Here is a 22,178-nt window from a genome sequence, read left to right as displayed (position 1 = left end):
TAGTAGTTTTTTGATAGAGTCTTCAGTCTTTTCAATGTACAATATCATGTCATCTGCGAATAATGACAATTTCACGTCTCCTTTTCCAATTTGGATGCCTTTTATTTCTTTTTCATGTCTGATCACTATGGCTAGCACTTCCAGTACTATGTCAAACAGGAGTGGGGAGAGTGGAAATCCCTGTTTTGTCCCTGTTCTTAGGGGAAATGGTTTTAGTTTTTGCCCATTGAGTATAATGTTGGCTGTAGGTTTGCCATAGAAGGCTTTTATTATGTTGAGGTATGATCTTTCTATTCCCACTTTGTAGACGGTTTTTTATCAAGAAAGGGTGTTGGATTTTGTCAAATGCTTTTTCTGCATCAATTGATATGACTATGTCATTTTTGTCTCTCAATTTATTTATGTGATGTATCACATTTATTGATTTGTGGATATTGTACCAGTCTTGCATCCATGGAATAAATCCCACTTGGTTTTGGTGTATGATCTTGCTGGATCTAATTTACTAGAATTTTGTTGAGGATTTTAACATCTATGTTCATCAGGGATAATGGCCTGTAATTGTCTTTTTTTGTAGTGTCTTTACTGGTTTTTGGATTAGGGTAATGCTGGCTTGGTAGAAAGAACTTGGAAGTGGCCTTCCCCTTGAGTTTTTAAAAATAGTCTGAGGAGGATAAGTTTTAGTTCTTCTTTGAATGTTTGATAAAATTCCCCTGTGAGGCCATCCGTTCCAGGGCTTTTATTTGCTGGCGGTTTTTTAATTACTTTTTCAATTTTATCAGTAGTTATCAGCCTATTCAGGTTTTTTGATTCTTTCTGATTGAGTTTTGTAAAGTTGTATTTTTCTAGGAATATGTCCATTTTGTTGAGGTTGTCCAGTTTGTTGGAGTAGAGTTATTCATAGTATTTTGTTTTTACAAACCTTTATATGTCTGTTGGGTTGTTACTTCACCGCTTTCATTTCTGAGTTTGTTTATTTGTGTCTTCTCTCTTTGTTTCTTGGTGATCCTGGCTAGAGGTTCATCAATATTGTTTATTCTTTCAAAGAACCAGTTCTTGGTTTCATTGATTTTCTGTATTTTTTTTTTTTTTGGTCTCTATGTTGTTTATTTTTGTTCTGATCTTTATAATTTCCTTCTGCTTACTCTGGGCCTTTCTTGTGGCTCTCTTTCTAATTCTTAAAGTGACAGGGTTAGATAATTTATTACCATTTTTTCTTGTTTTTTGAGGTATGCTTATAGAGCTATGAACATCCCTCTCAAGACTGCTTTCACTGTGTCCCATAGATGTTGGATTGTTGTGTTTTCATTGTCATTTGTTTCCAGGATGCTTTTTATTTTTTCAGTGATCTATTTATGACCCAATCATTGCTTAACATCATGCTCTTTAGTGTCCAAGTGTTTGATTTTTTTCATTGTTTTTATTGTAATTGATTTCTAATTCTCTGCCTTTGTGATCTGAGAAGTTGCTTGATATGATTTCTATTTTCTTGAATTTGAAGAGAGTTTTTCTGTGTCCTAATATGTGGTCTATGTTTGAAAATGCCCCATGTGCACTTGAGAAGAATGTATATTCTGTAGTTTTGGGGTGAAATGTTCTGAAGATGTCAATTAAGTCCATCGGATCTAGTGAGTCATTTAGGATTTCTGTTTCTTTGCTGATTTTCTCTTTAGAGGATTTATCCAGTGGTGTCAGTGGGGCATTAAAGTTCTCTACTATGATTGTATTGCTATCAATCTCTCCCTTTATATTTTCCAGAAGTTTTTTTTATGTATTTGAGTGTTCCTGTATTGGGTGCATATATGTTCATCAGAGTTATGTCCTATTGTTGAATTGCTCCCTTTAGTATTATGAAGTGGCCCTTCTTATCTCTTGTTATGGCCTTCACTTCGAGGTCTATTTTGTCAGATATAAGTTTTGCTACCCCAGCTTTTTTTCTGATTTCCTTTTGCCTGAGTAATTTTTTTCCATCCCTTCCCTCTCAGTCTGTGTGAGTCCTTGGTTCTGAGGTGGGTCTCTTGTAGACAGAAAATGTATGGGTCATGTTTCTTATCCATTCACTACCCTACATCTTTTGATTTGAGAATTTAATCCAGTTACATTTGAGGTTGTTATTGATAGGTAATTGTTAGTCACCATTTTTATTCTTTATGCATGTGTTCTTTCTTCTTTTTCTATTTCTTCTTTTTATACCAGCCCGTTTAGCTATTCTTGCATTACTGGTTTGGTGGTAATAAACTCCCTTAGTCCTTTTTTGTCTGTGAAGCTCCTGATTTCACCTAAAATTTTTATTGATAGCTTTGCTGGGTACAGTATTCTTGGATTCAGTCCCTTGCTTTGCATCATGTTGTATATTTCATTCCATTCCCTTTGGTCTGATGTCTTTCTGTTGAGAAATAAGTTGATATTCTAATGGGAGATCCCTTGCTGGTAACTTTCTGTCTCTCTCTGGCAGCCTTTAGAATTATTACTTTGTTGTTGATGTTTGCCAATTTAATTATGATGTGTCTTGGTGTTGGTCTTTTTGTGTTCATCTTGTTTGGGAGTCTAGGTGCTTCTTGGACTTGTGTGGCTTTTTTCTTCCCAACGTCAGGGAAGTTTTCTGTCATTATTTCTTCAAACAGGTTTTCTATCCCTTGCTCTGCTTCCTCTTAATCTGGCAGTTCTCTTATGTGTATGTTGTTTCATTTCATGTTGTCTGAAAGCTCTCTTAGACTCTCCTCCTGCTTTTAAAGTTTTCTTTCCAATTGCTGCTGTGTTTGTGTGTGTTTTTCTACCTCATCTTCTAACTTACTGATGCAGTACTCCACTTCTTCTAGACTACTGTTGAAGCCTTCCATTGTGTGCTTTCTTGCAGCTATGACATTCTTCATTTCCTCTTGATTCCTTTTCATGTTGGTGACATTCTCATTCAGCTCCTTAAAATTCTCATTGTGTTGTGTGTATTTGTCATCCTGACGTTTAAGCATCCTTGTAACCATTACTCTGCTTTTTTTCTCTGACAAGTTACTTGTCTCCACTTCATTTAATTCCTTCTCTGGTGATTCCTTTTTTTCTTTCCTTTGGAGATTGTTGTGTTTTTTTTTTTGTCTCCCCATTTTTTACTGTAATGTTTTAATTGTGTCTATGTCTTAGACCCAACTGCTTTGCTACCTAGGTTCTTTTGGGGGTGGTGCTATATAGTTGATGATTTTGGGGACCCAGTGGTGCAGAATCTCAAATTCCCTGGGCTTGGTGATCTAGTGGAGCCCTCTATTTGAGCTATTTGGGTTCTCCTGATGTACTTGGGTCTTGAATGTTAGTTTCTGGTTCATGGATGAAGTCTCGCCATGGATTGTCTGGAAATGTGACTCACCCCCAGCTTCACTGTGTAAGCTGTTGTGGATGTGATTGTGGTTCCGGATCTTGTGAAAGGGATTGCCTGAGGTGTCACTGGAATGTGTTCACTGTGAGTTCCTGGAGTCCACAGCCTGGGAGGAAGGGGTTACAGGCCCTGAGGCTCAGGTACTATGACTTTGGCCATTGTTGTGTGACTCTTGCTTTGGTAATCTCACTCTGCAACTCACTACGAGGGTCCCAGAGCCCATGACGGTGGGGGGCAGCTGTCCCATACTCTGCAGTAGAGGCAGTGGGACTCTGGCCAAGGTGATTTCCCTCTGTCAGTCACGAGGGGGTCAGGAGCCAACAGCTGCGGATGTGGGTGTCTCATAGTCTGTGGTTGGAACAGTGTGGGGAGTCCTCAGTAACTCACCAAGGTGTCCAAAAGCAGGCAGCCAGGAGGGGGACGTATGGATCTTGCTGAGGGAACTTTGCACCCTTGGTTGGAGAGGCATGTGCCCAGTGGCATCTCATGGAGGGGCCCTGCATGCTGGATCAGCAGTACCACGATGTTCAGAGGTCATTAGCCAGGGTGGGCGAGGTGCCAGTTTTGTTGCAGCGGCCATGTGTCCTTAGTTGGATATGCGCACACCCAGTGGAGCTTCATGGTTCCCGCAGCAAAAACTCAGACTTTCCCCTCCCCGTATGATGGCCCATAGATATGGTGGCTGTGCTGCTCCAGTGTGCAGGTCCCCCGAGACTGCCACCCAACCAGGCAGCCCCCAGGTGCTTCTGTAAGCTGCCACTGGGTGCAAAAGCATATCTAACAAAGAGCACAAGGCCCCTGCAGCAGTAAGTGGGACTTCCCCCTCCCTTCCAGCTTACCTCCAGACACCAAGTTGCCCCCAACCCACACAATAGGAAAATTTTGTTTGTTTGTTTTCATTTGAAACCTATTACCCTGGGATTACTTTATTTTATTTATTTCCTTTTAAGTGTTAGACACCATCATGACCAAGAAGCTTGACCTCAATAATATGCCGCTCTCCGTGTTCCCATATTATACCTCCTTGGGCACAGCTCTGTATGGAAAGGAGAAGCCTCTGATCAAGCTTCCAGCACCATTTAAAGAATCTTTGGATCTTTCTTTATGGAAGTTCTTACACAAAAGGAATCATCTGATTGAGGAAATAAATGAAGAAGTGAGACGTTCTCACTGTGAGCTAACATGGTCCCCACTCAATGGTGAAGTTACCATCAGACCTGCAGCCACCTTAGTCAATCAAGGAAGAAAAAGAATCAAGAACTGGAAGAAAGATGCTTCCACAGCCTTCTTTGGCATCAGGTCTAGATTTAAAGTTACCCAATTTAAAGTGTACCCAGTAGTGTGGGACCTCATGAAAAATGACTTAGAAGATGAAAGAATATCGATTGAGTTTGATACAGATCTGGGGATTGCAACCTTAGTGGGGAAATCAGAGGATGTACAAAACATTGAGCCACAAATCAAGGAATTAATAGAAAACGGCACTCAAAAAGTTAAAAGTGAAGAGCACCATTTAAAGGTAAATCTGAAGGAGAAAGTGGCCATGTCTCCAAAAAAGTATTCTCTTTTGTGCCACAGCGGTGTGCAGGAGCATCTCCGCAGGGAGTACCCAGAGATGGAGATTTTTTATGACAGAGCCACCCAACACATGTGCTTTAAAGGACTCGGCATAGATGTGTATAAAGCAAAATGTGAAGTCCAGGAAAAGGTGTACACCATGGTTCAGAAAAGCATTCAGCTTCCCCCGGAGGTTTTGCAGTTTTTGCAACAGGTCGACTGTTCAGAACTCTCCAAGTCTCTTTTGATAGCACAGAAAATTCTTGCAGTTTATGAGCTAGAGGGCACAACTGTTTTCTTAACCGGCTGTTCTTCTGAAGTCCTCTTAGAAGCTGAGAAGCAAATGGTCAGTGCCTTAAGTTATAAGCGCATAGACATTGAGGACAGGGAATTTCTTAACAGCAAGAGATGGAAAGCCATCACTAACATTTTGTCAAAGAAACATAATTCCTCCTCAAAGACTGTAACGATCAATGAGTTAACTTCAGGAACCACAGCTGAGATCCTTATTGCAGGCTGTGTGAGAGAAGTAAATGCAATCTACCGCTTCCTTTCTGACTTTGTGGAAAAAAACATGAAAATAGAGAGATTCCTTGAAATAAAGCCTCCCTTAGTTATTGATTATTTAAAGGCAGAGAAGAAGATATTCTGGCAAAAGATAAAGATGAACAAGCTAAATGTTTGGATAGATTTCAATGCTAGGAACAATCCAAAAGGCATTTTACTAACTGGCTCGAAGGCCGAAGTCCTGGAGGGAATGAACATCCTCAAGCAAGCCAGGGATTCAGTTTGTGTTAAAAGCATCAGTATTGATAAGCCAGGAGCCAGCCAGTCCTTCCGGGATAGACCATGGTATTATAAACGTGAGGTACGGTCATTTGGTTGTTTTGTGGAACTACTGCAGAATGAAGGAAAGAAGGAGGGAGGTGGCAGTGATGGGCAGAAGTGCTCCTGTCGGACAGAATTGGCCCCTGGAGTCTCGCTGATTGTACAGCAAGGCGACTTGACACGCTTTCCTGTTGAAGTGGTGGTGAATGCCGCAAATGAGGACCTCCGTCTCAGTGGGGGCCTGGCTGCTGCTCTTTCAAAGGCAGCTGGCCCTGAGCTCCAAGCAGACTGTGACCGGATAGTGAAGGAAAAGGGTAAGATCCCAACTGGCCATGCCACCATCTCAAAACCAGGAAAGCTCCCATACCACCAGGTGATCCACGCAGTGGGACCCAAGTGGAACAGCAGTGATGTTCTGGGGTGTGTGTTACAGTTAAAGAATGCCGTGAAAAGAAGCCTCCATTTGGCTGATAATTTCCAGTACCAATCCATAGCCATCCCTGCCATTAGTTCTGGAGACGGCGGCTTTCCCTTATCCCAGTGTGTGGAGGCCATTGTTTTGACCATCAAGGAATCCTTCCTGTATAACTGGGCTGGATGCACCTTGAAAGAGGTTTACCTTGTGGATTTAGCTGAGAAGACTGTTGAGGCCTTTGCTGAAACTGTGAAAACTGTATTTAAAAACAACAAGCCTGATGCTGCTTCCCTGCCCAGTGTACCCGCAGGAGTCCAGCCAGGTCCAAGAAACACTGATGGAAACAGAGAAATGCTGTTGTGCCCAGGTGGTCTGAGGATCCTGTTGGTGAAAGGAGATGTGCAGAATGCTATGGTGAGTGTCCCTTTTACAGAACACCCACTAGGTGCTGCAACTCCAGGGAGTCTGTTGCCAAAGGAAGATTAGGATCAAGGGAGAATTAGGGAGAGTATCCCATGCTCTCCATGGTAACCTGGAAACAAATTTCCTTAGAAAATAGGGCTATGTCACCACAGCATTTACTGATAGAGGGTGGCCAGTTATCTGTGGGTGGGACCTGGAAGTGTGTTCAGATCACCAGGTTCCCAGTAAATGTGAAAATCCACAATAATGCCTTACAATTACAAGGCTCTCTATATTTATTCAGGGCCTTCAGACCTGTGATATTTTGGCAAATCTGAGGTTAATTTCCTATCAAATTTACTGATAGCAGATATAGAGGGTAGAGTGGGAGCAGCAGACAGGAATCTTGTCAGTGGAATTGAACCAGGTTGAGCCTGGAGGCCTGAGTCTGAGGGCCAATCAGCACCCAGCACCAGTAAGAAGCTGTGGGAAGGAAAGTGGAAACTGCACCTGGAAGTGGTCTGAGTACTATGTGCGGACAGTTATTGTAGGTCTGCCAGGGCGGTCATGTGTTTTTTTAAAACATATTTAACAACCTCTTCAACACGTGCTCTAGCTAATGGAAATAGCCCTGGAAGCCCCTGCTGTGCCAGATGTTCCTTCCTTCCTTTGAGGATTGTGGGCAGGCCTGGGGAAGAGATTCCTAGGGAAGGCCACTTGCCTATCTTCTTTGTAGAAATACCTATTCAGGTCCTTTGTCTACTTTTAAATTGGGTTATCTTTTTTTAAAATATATTTTATTGATTTTTTACAGAGTGGAAGGGAGAGGGATAGAGAGTTAGAAACATCGATGAGAGAGAAACATCGATCAGCTGCCTCCTGCACACCTCCTACTGGGGATGTGCCTGCAACCGAGGTACATACATGCCCTTGACCGGAATCCAACAGGGGACCCTTCAGTCCGCAGGCTGACGCTCTACCCACCGAGCCAAACCGGTTTCGGCAAATTGGGTTATCGTCTTTTAAAAAGATATTTTTATTGATTTCAGACAGGAAGGGAGAGGGAGAAAGAGATAGAAACATCAATGGTGAGAGAGAATCCTTGATCAGCTGCCTCCTGCACGCCCTCTACTGAGGATGGAGCCTGCAACCCAGGCATGTGCCCTTGACTGGAATCGAAACTGGGACCCTTCAGTCCACAGGCTGACACTCTATCCACTGAGCCAAACCAGCTAGGGCCATTGGGTTATCTTTTTATTACTGAATTTTAAAAGTTCTTTATGTATTTTGGATATAGGTCCCTTACCAGGTCATGATTTGCAAATATTTTTTCCCATTCTCTGGGTCATCTTCCTTATATAATAATCTTAAATGATAATTAGAAAGAATAATGGCTAACAATGATTACTTAGTATGTGCCAAGCACTATGCTAAGTGCTTGGCTTGCATTTTCTCATTCAATGCCATGAGGTAGATTCCAGGATTATTATTATTCTCAAAGAGATGAAGAAATGAGACAGAGGGTTTAAATAATCTGCCCAACTCTCACAGCTAACAAATGGTAGAGGCATGATTGGAATTTGTTCAGGCACTATTTCAAAAATGTAATAAAATGATTTAGTTTCTCATTAAAAAAACAAATACATAAACAAGAAACTCTTTTGACCCCTAGTCAGTAATTGGAATATTCCATTCCCTGTCCATCTAGAACACTAAATAGTAAGATATTTCTTCCATTCCTTTTTCTCCCATAGATGTTTGAGTTCTGATGCCACAGTACCTGCCATGTGTTGCTTGCCCAGGACCCATGCAGGACAGCTTTGAAAATGACTTAGTCACATTCCTTCTCCTCTCTTCTCTTGGTGTCTTACTCTAGCTGATTAGTCTGCTCACATGTCCTGCTGGAAAAGCCTCCATGGCTTCTCACTGTCTGTCGGGAAGTCCAGATGGCCTGGCACTTGAGGTCCTCTGCAGTCCACCCCCACGGTAACATTGCCGGCCTGGCTGCACCATTTTTCTGTAGAAGCTGTGTATCAGCTCAACAGCTCACACCCACCATGCATGTTTTCCCCCTTTTGAATGATTTCCCCGTCTCCCCCTGCCTGCTTCAACTGTTCCCAAAGGGCCCACATCACACAGGGTGTCCTCAGTGGCCACCGATGGCACTTCCTCTGGACTCCTTCAGTGATCCCACTTGTTGACAGCTCTCTTTTGTCCTGGAGTGTAACTTAAATCAATATCTAATAACACATTATCTTGGGTGGTATTTGTCTCTGAAAACAATAATCTTTAGTTGTCCCCATTGTGCCAAGTCCAATGGCTCAAATACAGTAATCCTTGATGAATGCTTTTTGTTAGAATTTGAAACAAATTGTTGGTTTTGTCTTTAGGCTGATGTTGTCGTCAACTCCATTCCTCGGGATCTCAACCTTAATAGTGGGCTCCTTTCTCAGGCCCTCTTGGCAAAAGCTGGGCCAAATCTCCAGAAGGAATTGAACACAGCTGGACAAGGGATAGCTGTTGACGTGGGCACGATTCTTCAAACCACTGGTTGTAATCTGCAATGCAACCAAGTGCTTCATGTGGTGGCTCCGAGCTGGAACAATGGCGACACATCTTCACACAAGGTGGAGTCTGGTTTTAAATTCCCCGGGAAATTGTTCTCTTTTCAATAATTGTACCCTGTTTCTCTTCTGCAATAACATCACATTCATGGCAGGTTCCATCATTATGACCCTTTCTTTTAGTGTAGCTGACTGCTCCTGAAGACTAGTTATTGAAGACAGGGAAGAGTTATTGAAGATAGCACATCTTTTTAAAAAAATTGATTTCAGAGAGGAAGGGAGAGGGAGAGAGAGATAGAAACATCAATAAGAGAGAATCATTGATTGGCTGCCTCCTGCACGACCTCCTACTGGGGACCGAGCCTGCAATACAGGCATGTGCCTTGACCAGGAATGCAACCATGACCTTCTGGTTCATAGGTCAATGCTCAACCACTGAGCCACACTGGCTGGCCAAACATAAAACATCTTTAGTGAGGAAGGAAAGGTGAGGGTATGAAGAATGGAAGAGCATGAAGGATTAGAAGAGTAGTTGCTTTGCTTCTTTCCTTCACTGCTAAGTGCATGTGAATCTTTTTGAAGGGTTTCTTACATTCTCTTTTCCTTTTCCTGTATTTTTCTTTCCCTTCTGACTGCCCTTAGCCTGCCTTTTGTTGAAAGCAAAAAGGAGTAGACAGAGATCACAAAGTAGCTAAATTATTTTTTTTCCTAATTCCCATTTCTAGGCAAAAATGTATAAAAATGTGCTTTGTACTTTTCAGATAATGCAAGACATAATCAGAAAATGTTTGGAAATGACTGAGAACTTGTCCTTAAACTCAATTGCGTTTCCAGCCATAGGAACAGGCAATTTGGGGTTTCCTAAGACTGTTTTTGCTGAATTGATCATTTCAGAAGTGTTGAAATTTAGTAGCAACAATCAACCAACAGCTTTACAAGAGGTTTGCTTTGTGCTGCACCCGAGTGATCACGGAAATATTCAGGTACAGCTTCACTCATTTCTGGTTATTTTGTCAATTGAGCCCTATGATATCCAATGTCTTCTTGGTCTAAAGGGTTGTTTCTTCCATGTATTTCCCATGCAGGAAAGTAAAAGAGCACTGTAGACTAGTTGACGCATGGGAATTTTCAAGCAAAGTTATGGATATAGAAATAAAAATTAGCTTCTTATTTAGGAAAATTCCAAGCATGTACAAACATAAACAAAATAGTATAATAAACTCCCTTATAACCATCACTCATCTTCACAATTATCAACCTATGCCTAATATGTTTTATCTCTATCTCCATTTATTGCCTTTTTTCCCCATACTATTTTTAAAATTATTTATTTATATTTAATGGTCACCAGAGAATGTTTTTATTAATTTTTGTTTTTAGAGAGAGAGGAAGGGAGAAAGAGAGAGGAAGAGAGAGAGAGAAAAAGAGAGACAGAAAAAGAGAGAGATGTTCATGTGAGAAACATCGCACACACACTTACTGGGAATTGAACCTGAAACCTAGGTATGTGCCCAACCTACAACCTTCTGGTGTATGGGAAGACACTCCAACCAACTAAGCCACTTTGCCAGGGTCCCCTATTATTTTGAAGCAAATCCAGATATACATTTTATCCATAATCAAGTCAGTATTTATTTTAGACATTGCAATTTAAAAAGTAACAACACCATGGCCCTGGCTGGTGTGGCTCAATTGGTTGAGCATTGTCCCATGCACCAAGAGGTCGCAGGTTCGATTCCCAGTCAATGCCCATGCCTGGGTTGCAAGCTCGATCTCTTTTACGGGGCATGTAGGAGACAGTCAATCAATGTTTCTCTCTCATCGCTGTTTCACTTATCTCTCAAGTCAATAAAAACATAATTTTTTTTAAACAATGAAGGATTTCCCGTCACTTAAAAAAAGTAACAACACCACAATACTCTTTCACACATGAAATAAATTGACAATCATTCCTTTATTTCACCAATTTTCAAGTCAGTGTTCAAATTTCCAACTGTCACATAAATGTTTTGTTTTCATAGCTTATTTGTTTGAATCAGAATTCAAACAAGGCCTATATATTGCAGTGGAGTTGACATTTTCCTTAACCTTCTTTTAATCTATAGTATTTTCTTCCATATGAACACAGAAATTTTTATCTCTAATAATAAAAGCATAATATGCTAATTAGACTGGACAGCCAAACAACCTTCTGGACATTATTCTGTACGCCCTTCCAGACAAAGCTGTGGTGGTGGGGGCCGAGGCAGAGATGGTTAGGGGCAATCAAGCAGGCAGATGAGGGTTAGGTGTGATCCGGCAGTCAGGTGGGCAGTTAGGGGTGATCACACAGGCAGGCCAGTGGTTAGGGGCGATTAGGAAGGCAGTTGATCTGATAGGGGCGATCAGGCAGGCAGGTGAGCATTTAGGGGTGATCAGGCAGGCACATGAGCGGTTAGCGGTGAACAGGCAGGCAGGCAGAGTGGTTAGGGGCAATCGGGCAGGAAGGTAGGCAAGCAGTTAGGAGCCAGCGTTCCTGGATTGAGAGAGGGTTGTCAGACTGCCAGTTTAGGCCTGATCCCGCTGACAGTTGGATATTCCCGGAGAGGTCCCGGATTTTGAGAGGGTGCAGGCTGGGCTGAAGAACACCCCACCCGGGCACTAATTTCATGCAATGGGCCTCTAATACATAATATAAAAGCACAGCTGTGATCCTATAAATAGAAGATTGTCAGGATGAAATACAACTGCAGGATATGGTAAGAATGAACTCAGCATATACCCCCTAGAATAGGAGATTTGGTATCAGAAGGCATAGAGAGTCCATCGACCAGCTCACATTTGCTGAACATCAGCTATGGGTGAGCCGCTGGACTCTACATTATGGGAGAACAAGAGGCATTTAATAAGAGGCCATTATCCTGCCGCCAAGTCCTTAGAGTCCAGTAGAGTAAATGACATTAAGTGTTTGAAAACTTCCATGGTAGTGCAAGAATTAAATGAACAGATCAAGGCTAGCAACCCAGCAGATGTCCATGAATCATTGGACCATTTGAATTTTTAGGTCATTCTTAATTTTTTTCTGAATCTAGATACTACCTTTAAGTTCTTACGAAGCAAGCAATTCTAATCTAAACTCTATTCAGACAACCAAACCACCTGAGCAAGATAATATGGTCTATTTAGTTGGTCTGAATAACTATAGTAATTTCTAGTCAATAAATGTTTTTTGAACAACCCCCCCCTATGATCTGCATAATACAAGGTGATGTGGATCATGGGATGGGTATGTAGCACATACTTCCCCTCCTGTACATCATAATTACTCTGAGAGGCATAAGATTTATACACATAAAATGAACTAAATTAGAGAGAAAGTGCTGAGGTTTTTGAATGGGTGAATAGGGGAGCGAGTCCTATGACATGGACCTGAACCTTCAACTTTCATGATTGCTGTGCAACCCCAGGCCCTGTTTCCTTTCCTAAAGGCTCAGGTTCCTCTGCAAGAATTCAGGAGAAGGATTAGTCTCTACAGATACCTTTACTGTCACTGGAAATAGTATTGATTGTCTGTACATGGCTGGGACACTTTTTCACTTAAGACTTTTGAAGACAGGTAAACTTTGGTTATATTTGCAGACAGAAACAACAACAAATCTTATTGAGATGTTTGAGGTAACAGAGGTTGAAAAACAGCAACCCATGGTCTGAACATGGCCTTTAGATGTGCTTTATTTGGTCTAGTTTTAAAAATTGTTGAATCAGTTGCTAATATTTTGAAATCAAGCATTTCACATAATACTCCAGATGTCCACTGTGACCTAAAATTTCAAACATTCTGACACATTGGGTATGGGTTTCTGTCTGAACAGTTTGCTGTGGCTGAATAGCAGGTGCTTTATAGTCCTCCTGAGTCACATCCTTCACCTTTACACTTGTAGCTTCCTGCCTGGCCACTGGAGGTCTATGAGTCTGACACCCTCAGTCTATAATCTCTTCCAGTCCTTTTCCTTTATTGTATCAGCCTTTTAGCCAAGATGTTACTTGGTACTTGTTGTTTTTTACCAACAAAATTCTCTGTTGCTTGTTTACAAAATAGCGATGATTTTGGAGTGTCACTACCAGGCAAAAAAATGGAATTCATAGGTTCACTAAACCTATAATACAATTTCTTACTCCAAAATGCACTACTCCACTAGCCATTCCTGTTTTGGTATAATTAAGAAGTTAAAAACTGAAGTATCTGTGTTCTTGTGATTGTCTTTCTCTTAACACTGTATTTTTTAACAACTGGCAACTTACTTCCTCTTACCGAATATGAAAGAAATACATATTCATTGTAGAAACTTTGAACAATGCAAAATGCATAAATTATTTTAGTCATATTTCATTCTAGTCTTCTTCTATACATATGTACTTTGCAAAGTGGTGTCATAATAATATAATTAAAGTTAACCTTCTTTCATTAATAGTGTAAAGTGAGTATTTCACTATTCTATTAACTACTCTTTGAAAATGCAATTCCTAATGGCTGCTAAATATTTTAACACAGGGATATACTAAAATGTATTTAACCATTTCCCTATTGGATTTTAAACCGTTGTATTTTCTTCTTGATTTTAATAAAAAGCACTATAATGAATATTTTTGTATTTATATCTTTGTTCCCATTTTGATAATTTTCATGGGATACATTTTTAGAAATAATATATGTATTTTTATAACGTGAAAAATATGCAATGATCATAAGAATACTTTGAGAATTGTTCTCCTATCAGTATTTGTGCATGCATGATCATAAGCTGTGATGAATCAAATTCGTCTGTCTACTAAGGATTGTAGTAATCAAAACTGTCTTTGTGTTTCCAGGCATTTTCAGATGAATTTGACAGAATAGCTAATGGAAATTTCATCAGTGACAAAATTGCCAAGATTCAGAATACACAAGGTTCAGTAAAGATATTTCATTTTTCCTAAATTTATTTCATTTTTTGTTGTTGTTCTGTTTTGGGGTTCAGAAAAAATATTAAATTAAGAAATTATTTCTAGTTGTTAAATGACTACTTAATGATAAGTGAAAGATAGCAGTGATGATTTTTATGAAAAAAAGGTCTATTGGTGAGAAAGGAGATATTAAATCATATTCCATATTCCTGGGCATGCAAGACACTGGCCATGATTGTGCAATCTTGAGTGGAAGATTAAGCAAGCCAAGTTAGATAATTTGTTCATTTTAAAATCTGTACATTTTAAAGTCATAAAGAGGGCTTTAAGTAGTGATGAGGCTAGTATTTCCTAAGGATGATTTGACATGTGTTTTTGGAAATAGGTATATTTAAAGAGACAATACCAACCAAATGCTTCTTCTCTGTCAAATTTGCTGTTACATGTTTGGCTTTATCCTATTTGGAGTTTTCTGAGGCTTCTTGAATCTCAATATGTATGTCTTCCATCAAATTTGGGAATTTTTCAGTCATTTATTCAAATAGTTTCCTGCACTCATCTCTCATCTCCTCTGGGGGCTCCAATAAAATGAATGTTAGACCTTTTGATAGTGTCCTGCCAGTCCCTGAGAATATGTTCTTTTTTTTTCCTTTTAAATTTTTTTCTGTTTTTCAGATTGGATATTTTTTATTGATCTGCATCCAAGTTCACAGATTCATTTCTCTGTCTACTGTTGAGCCTATCCAATGAATGTTTAAAATGTCAGATATTGTATTTATAAGTGCTAAAATGTCCATTTGATTCTTAATTTATAACATATTTCTCTGCAGAGACTCCTATTTTTCCACTCATTCCGAATCATTTCCATTCATTCAAATATATTTAGTTTGACTTCTGGGAGCATATTTATAGTAGATACTTTAAAGTCTTTGATAAGTCCAACATCTGGATCATCTTGACATAAGCATTTATATTGAGTATCTTTACCCTTAAGACCTGCTCACATTTTCTTGGTTCTTTGTATGACAAGCAGTTTGGGATAATAGACTGGTTATTTTCATTATTATGTTGTGACACTTGGGTCTTGTTAAAAAATCTCCTGGAAAATGGTAATTGTTTCAGCAGGTAGTCAGTCAGTTAAGTTCATCCTAACAGTCCTGTCTCACCTTCTCTGGGCAGCGTTCCATGTCACTTCAGTTCTCAGAGCCTTTGCCGTGCTGCTTGGGACGGCTCCCCCATGTGCAGCTCTGCAGTGGGCTTAGGATTTATTCCCGTTTGTCACAGAACAGTGGTCCACCTTCTCCAGCTATCCCCTCAGCAGAACTCCCCTCACACTCTTGGTTTGCAAGAGCCCATTTTATAGGCCTCTCCCCAGAGAGACAGTGTTCTCTTGGAGTTCAAATTGCCTGTTCTGTTGCCACATAACTTTGTGTGATCAGGGTTGTCCTCGGCAAAGTGGGGAGAGAGAGAAAAATAACAGGTATTTCCCACACACAGCCATGTACACTTTTCAGACCACAAGGGCCCTTTTCCCTGAATCTTCTGGATAGAAATACAGAACTCTAAGAGCTTTAACTCCCTGTGGTGCCACTATGGAGTTCTGCAACTAGGGTCACCTTGGGGGTAGGGCCTGGATTTTAAAAAAACAAATCTGGGACTTGTATGCATGCATATAAGCATAAGGATGGATGCAGACAGCAGGGGGTGAGGGTGAGGGCAGGACTGGGGGAGGGGATTATGGGGGGTAAGGACACATTTGTAATGCCTTAATTAATAAAAAATGTATATAATGTTAGAAAAAGAATATCAGGATAAAAAATATTTGATTTCAAAAAACAATATTAAGTATATGTACACATACATTTTTCCAATGGAAGCTGTTTCAATCTACACTAATAAAAGACAAAGATGCTAATTGACCATACCTTTGCCACTCCCTAAGCCACGCCCACCAGCCAATCAGAGCGACCATATGTAAATTAAACCAACCAAGATGGCGGCCGGTAGCCATATATCTGGAGCAAGCAGGAGGCTTGGTTGCCCGGGCAATGGAGGAAGCCAAACTTCCCGCCTGCCCTGAGCTGGCTGTAGCCTCCGCTCATGGCAACAAAGTTTCAATTATAGAAGACAAATAAATTTCAGATATCTGCTTCCAGCTAGCTTCCACTGGGAGCTTGGGTGGCTGGGGGTTGTGGCCAGCTTGCAAACAGCGATCAGCCCCTCACTGAGGCTGGCCACACCCTTATGGGGTGAGGGTCCTTGCTGGGGGGCTTAGCCAGCCTGAAAACAGCCCTCAGCCCCTCACCCAGGCTGGCCAGGGACCCCAGCGGGGACCCCCACCCTGAAGGGGCTGTGGCCAGCCTGCAAATAGCCATCAGGATCTCACCCAGGCTGGCCAGGCACTCTTATATAAGGATAATATGCAAATTGACCCTAACAGCAGAATGACTGGGAATGACTGGTCACTATGACACACAGTGACCACCACAGGGCAGATGCTCAATTTAGGAGCTGCCCTCTGGTGGTCAGTGAGCTCCCACAGGGGGAGCTCGGCTCAGCCACAGCCAGGCTGATGGCTGCCAGTACAGCAGTGGTGGTGGGAGCCTCTCCTGCCTCCTCAGCAGCGCTAAGGATGTCCAACTGCAGCTTAGGCCTGCTCCCCACTGGCAAGTGGACATTCCCTGAGGACTCCCGGGCTGCCAGAAGGATGTCTAACTGCCCGCTTAGGCCCAATCCCCCAGGGAGTGGGCCTAAGCCAGCAGGTGGTCATCCGCTGTGGGGTCCAAGACTGAGAGAGGGCACAGGCTGGGCTAAGGAACCCCCACCCCCCACGAGTGCACAGATTTTTGTGCACCGGGCCTCGAGTTTCTAAATAAAGCTCAATAGGATCTCAAAAAAATTATGGAAAATAAGGAATATCCCTGCCATACTCTTCAGCTCACAGTCCCCCCTTTTCTCAATCCTCTGGTCACAAAGATAGGGATCCTCTGAGAGTTTTGTTACCTGTGCTCATGCAGTTACACAAGTAGGGCCACCCTTGTATCAAAGCAGGGAGAGTAAAGAGGAAAACTTCAAAACTCCACTCTTTACAAGTAGCCTCTTCAGGTTTTGACTCCCCTTCCCAATCTGCCTGCTGTTGCTTACTTTTCAGTCCTCAGTTAGTAGATATTGTATTTGTCCCTTGTTTTAGTTGTAATCAGTTGGAGAGAGCTTCTGACAGGCTGACTTCACCTTGGCCAGCACCAGAAGCCCACATTTGATATGTTTTATCTAAATATGTAAAAGGCTAAGCAACCCTCTGACTGTTCGACTGGTAGGTATGATGTGCATTGACCACTTGACTTGGCAGTGGTGGTTCTCAGGTGACCCACCCCAGAACCAGAGAAAGGGAGCCCGATTCTGGGGTGTGCCACCTGAGAACTGCCCTCTCAAAATCTGGGACCCCTTGGGGGATGTGGGAGAGCTGGTTTTGGCCCAATCCCCACAGGCAAGGCCAAGGGACTGCACCTACCCGAGGGATCCCGCCCACTCCCCATATGCCCTTCAAAACACTGCTGCCCCAGGTGTGGCCGGCTTGCAAGGGACCTCAGGAGGTTGGCTCCAGGGTATGCCTGGCCCATCTCGCCCAGTCCCACCCCGTTGGCCAACTTCTAATTAATTTCCTTTCAATGTACACGAATCCGTGCACCCAGGCACTAATATTTTAAAATCCTTTTTCAGAAACAGACTGTCCTTGGGGCTAAGGGTCAGGACCATATTAAAGACCAGAGATACAGGGTTTGGGATGGAGATGGAGAGAAGTACTGTATGGGAGGGCCACATGTGAGGAGCATGAGACTTAAGTCATTCTTGCTATTGTTAACTTGATTATTAACTCCATTTGTTTTTTCATTTCAGGTTTGTATGGGACTGTTACCAGCCCTGCTTCAGGAGTGTATGAAATGAAAATTGGCCCCATCATCTTCCAGGTGGCCACTGGAGATATTGCTAAAGAAGCAGCAGATGTGATTGTAAATTCAACAACAAAGACATTTGATCGCAAAGCAGGTACTTTACTTGTAGGACTTTTGCTACAGATCCCTTGAAGGAGGGTTTCTATAACCAAACTATTCTACAGTTGCTATAGCCAAACTGATTTCTACAACTTTGGCTTAGTAATATGAATTAATAATTTTAAAATTATTTTGACATGGTTTCCTATAATTGGTATCAGTTATTTCCTAAATTTTTCTTCTTTTGATCAAAAATGCCCAGGTTGTAAGATTCCTTTAATGATGGGGAAAGCATTTAGATAATGAGGCAATCACTGTGATCTAAGTGCACTGTATTGATTTTTTATTCATGTTTGTAAATATGTTGATGTTCTCATGTAGGGGTCTCCAAAGCAATTTTGGAAAAGGCTGGACAAAATGTGGAAATAGAATGTTCTTGTCTAGGTAAGGCACAATGCTGTTTTTCGGTCCTAAAGTATAAGTGGAAGGCTGAATGTGGGAGGCTGTGGGGAGGGAGACAACATATTAATCTTAAAATCATACATTTTACTAAAGAACTCCACTCATAGAGAATTAGAAATGAAGAGGAGTGAAAAGTGAGATCATGGTTAAAAATAGAAGGTAAGCAAGAAAGATTCATCAGAGGTAGTATTTCAGGAGTCTCTTATTGGCGTAAAATGCTTTATTTGACGAAGCAGACATTTTGCTTTGTAAACAATCAGAGAGTAGGTTCAGCATCTGACTTTGCATCTTTTTGTTTTGTGTTTCTTAGCACAACAGCAGAACGATGGTTATATAATTACTGGTGGTGGATCTCTGAAGTGCAAGAATATTATTCATGTCGTTGGTGGAGCTGATGTCAAGAGATCAGTTACCTGTGTTTTGCAAGAGTGTGAAAAACGGAATCACTCGACCATTTGCCTCCCAGCCATTGGGACAGGTTGGTAGCCTCTCAAGGCTAAATTCTTAGGTGTCCCTTTTCCCTTTGATTTCCTGCTGACTTGAATGTAGTTGATGCTGAGTCTGAGTAAGGGCAGCATCCTTACCCCAAGGCAGTCACTGAGGGAATGAGCAAGACATCTGCTCTCTAATATGGAGGGGGAAAAAGGGGAAGGGAAAGGATCAAAGAGAAAGAATGGCCAGCCCCCTTCTCTTATCACCTGTTCCTTTCTCTTTTTCCATCTCTTCCATATCCCACATTATTTAGTATTTAACCTCCCCCTCCATTCCCTCTCCATGGAGAACATCAGTGCATCACCTCCCACCTCCCTGTAACTGACTCCCAGATGAGCATTGCCAAGCCTCTTCTCTCAGCCCTTGAGCAGTGGCTGTGCAGGTTGGCCTTAGGGCATTTCTGCACAGAAACCTTTTTAATCACCTTAACCCAGTGGGTTCTAATGGGTCAGAAACTTAACTCACCACCTTTCTCTTCTCAGCCTTCTTGCCTCTTTCAAGTTTCCTGTTTTTCTCTAACTATATAATGATTGTGTGATTGATTCTCCATATATAAAGATGTGCTTTGGGTTTATCATTAGTAAAGTTATGCTCTTTGAGCTCTTTTCCCAGGGATATGAGTTCTATGCATTGAATTCTGTGCATTGATTAGGAATTTTTGCTTGGTCTCCCTTAAGAGAGCTGGCCAGGGGAGGCAAATTCCGTCAGGCTTGAAGTGGAATGGAGCTGACCCGTTCCAGAGAGGGACCACTGGGTACTGGATTCATCATTCCATTGCTCAGGAATTTAAATTTGAATGTGTGCGGTGGCCTGGTAGGCCCTCCAGAAGTTTAGCCTCAATAAACTCACCCATCCTTGTCACTTTCTGAACCTGCGATTTACCTGGTTCTCCTTGCTTACCTTCTTTGCCTATCTCTATCACCACCTGAGCTGGTCCTTAGACTAATAGATGGGGACAGCTTTCTCTCTTAGTGGTGTTTATGAGTTGAGTTTGACTAGGAGGGATGTAGACAGCTTCTGGCCATAAAGGAAGCCCTCTACCTAGTACCTACAGATATCTGCCCTCAGGGAGAGAATGGGTGGTCAGTGATTCCTGCAAGCACCTCAAGTTCAATGAAAACTCCAAACCCAATTCACTGTCGTCTCTCCCAAAAAACTTATGTCCTGTTATATCCCTGATTATATTACTTTCTATCGAAAATCCTTGACTCTGCCCTCTTTGTCACTCCCATGTTTATTAGTTTATTAATTAGTTTGATTAAATGTTTTCTGAGTGGCTGCCATGTGCCAGGCACTGTGCTGAGGCCTGGAGGATAGAAAGATGAATAACGAAAGGACTCAGTCCACAAGAACCGCCTAGCTCATTGTGAGACAGACATGTAAACAAACAACCACAGTACTGTGTGCCCATGATATACACATGAATGTGTGTGGGTGGCAAAAGAAGGTACATTAGGTCAGGTACACAGGCCAGGTATACAGGCAGTTGGTCTCTAGGTCCTCCTGACTTTATTTCCTAAATATCTCCTTGCTCTGGTCCCCTTTTCATTTAGCCCTTTTTGTTGTCTAACCTTTTATTATAACCTGCTATCTAGACATGGGTTTTCTGCTCCAGTGCCTCCTAAACCCCCCACCACTGGCATGGCAGGCCTTCCAGACTTATTTTTCTCAAAAACAGATCTATTTCCATGAAAACAACAGATGAGGTTGCACATGTCACACCCCTGTTACACAGTTCTAGGCTTTCCTTCAGTTTTCCATACTTCACCTATTGAACACCATTTGTCTTTTACATATTATATGCATGGTGTCCTAAGTGCCTAGATGAGCATCTAGCTTTTGATGGGACACATTAAATATTTGTTGAAAGTGAGTGACTATATCTAAACACTCCTATTTAAATTCATCCAAATATCATAACAACAGCTTTGCAAAGGAGAATTTCCCCCTTTCCCTGCTCATCTAATTAAAAACAAAAGCAAAAAACCTGAACAAACCTTCTTGGTTAGTTTTATGTGGGGTTTGTCTACACTCCCACAATCGTCTACAGAGCCAAGTCACAGAGGTCTACTCTTATTTCTGCAGTAATGGTGGGCACCATCGATGGGGATAAACCTAGTGGGCCCTTAGTCTATCACACCAGGTTTGTCAGGGGACTTCTACACTGTTACCTGCTCTTCCCCCACCCAGTGTGACAGCTGCTGTTCAGATGGGACTGCTTCCATGGTTTTCCATGAGAATTTTCAAGGAACTTGCCATGATCTTACCAAGGCAGTCAGCTGGAGGAAAAAGGGTATGGGGCATGCTTAATTAGGAGACGACCTGCTCAAGTGGCAACCTTAATTCCTGCTAGTCAGCTAAAATCTCACCAAGTGTGAGAAGAGAGACTTCCTGGAGGTTCAACATAACTTGCATGTAATAAAGTATAGAGGATAACAAAGAGCGTAGAGCTCTAGGCGTCTTACAAAATTATCTTAGCATAAATCAAGTCCCCAAAGAAAAAGGATACATTGTAAAGTCAATTGATGATTAAGCAAAACCAGAATTGTTGTCTTTAAAGAGCATGATAATTCAATATGTATTAGTATCTTTTACTTTGGATGTTTTGAGAACAGTAGTGAGCCAAGAAAGATTAACTGTGCTTGGTAACACAGAGAAACACAATGAGCTGGACTCCGCTAAATAGAGCAAATATGAACATCAGACATCAAAAGTTAGATTTCCTTTTTTCATTGTTGGGCTGTTGGCTTCTTGACATCCTGGAACAAGAACTCTCCACTGCATCTAGGGCTTCAAAAGTGTTTGCTGATGGATTGTTAGAAAAGTACATGGAGGTGAAAAATTTGGGGTGTGTGGATGCATTCTTTGAGAATTGGAATCCCTAATTTATTCCTCAGCCTTCTCCAATTGTGTCTTTATTTTTCTAGTCATTTTTATTTGCCTTTCTAGGACGTGCTCAACAAGACCCAGATAAGGCTGCTGAAGCCATAATGGATGCCATTGAAGACTTTATCCAGAAAGGACTAGTGCAGTCTGTGAAAAAAGTTAAAGTTGTTATCTTTCAGCCTCAAATAATGGATGTTTTTTGTGCCAACATGAAAAAAAGAGAAGGCTCTCAGGCTCCCTCACAGTCTATAATGTCTAAAATTGCATGTGAGTTATTGATTTTTATGAAATGC

General features: G+C 41.6%; 1 protein-coding gene across 4 annotated transcripts in view; it reads left to right on the top strand.

The window, feature by feature from the left end:
* Positions 1-22,178, top strand: part of LOC132230335 (protein mono-ADP-ribosyltransferase PARP14-like) — a 181,123-nt gene that overhangs the window by 135,721 nt on the left and 23,224 nt on the right. For all 4 annotated transcript variants that reach the window (XM_059687652.1, XM_059687651.1, XM_059687653.1 and 1 more), the window contains 8 exons: positions 4,315-6,578; positions 8,957-9,193; positions 9,892-10,113; positions 13,979-14,057; positions 17,951-18,100; positions 18,427-18,489; positions 18,818-18,985; positions 21,949-22,152. In XM_059687652.1, coding sequence (XP_059543635.1) covers positions 4,315-6,578; positions 8,957-9,193; positions 9,892-10,113; positions 13,979-14,057; positions 17,951-18,100; positions 18,427-18,489; positions 18,818-18,985; positions 21,949-22,152 — 3,387 coding nt within the window. The remainder of the gene's footprint in view (positions 1-4,314; positions 6,579-8,956; positions 9,194-9,891; positions 10,114-13,978; positions 14,058-17,950; positions 18,101-18,426; positions 18,490-18,817; positions 18,986-21,948; positions 22,153-22,178) is intronic.

This window comes from Myotis daubentonii, chromosome 3 (genome assembly GCF_963259705.1).
Source record: "Myotis daubentonii chromosome 3, mMyoDau2.1, whole genome shotgun sequence".
NCBI classification, from domain to species: Eukaryota; Metazoa; Chordata; class Mammalia; order Chiroptera; family Vespertilionidae; genus Myotis; species Myotis daubentonii.
This window is presented reverse-complemented; position numbering and strand designations above follow the sequence as displayed.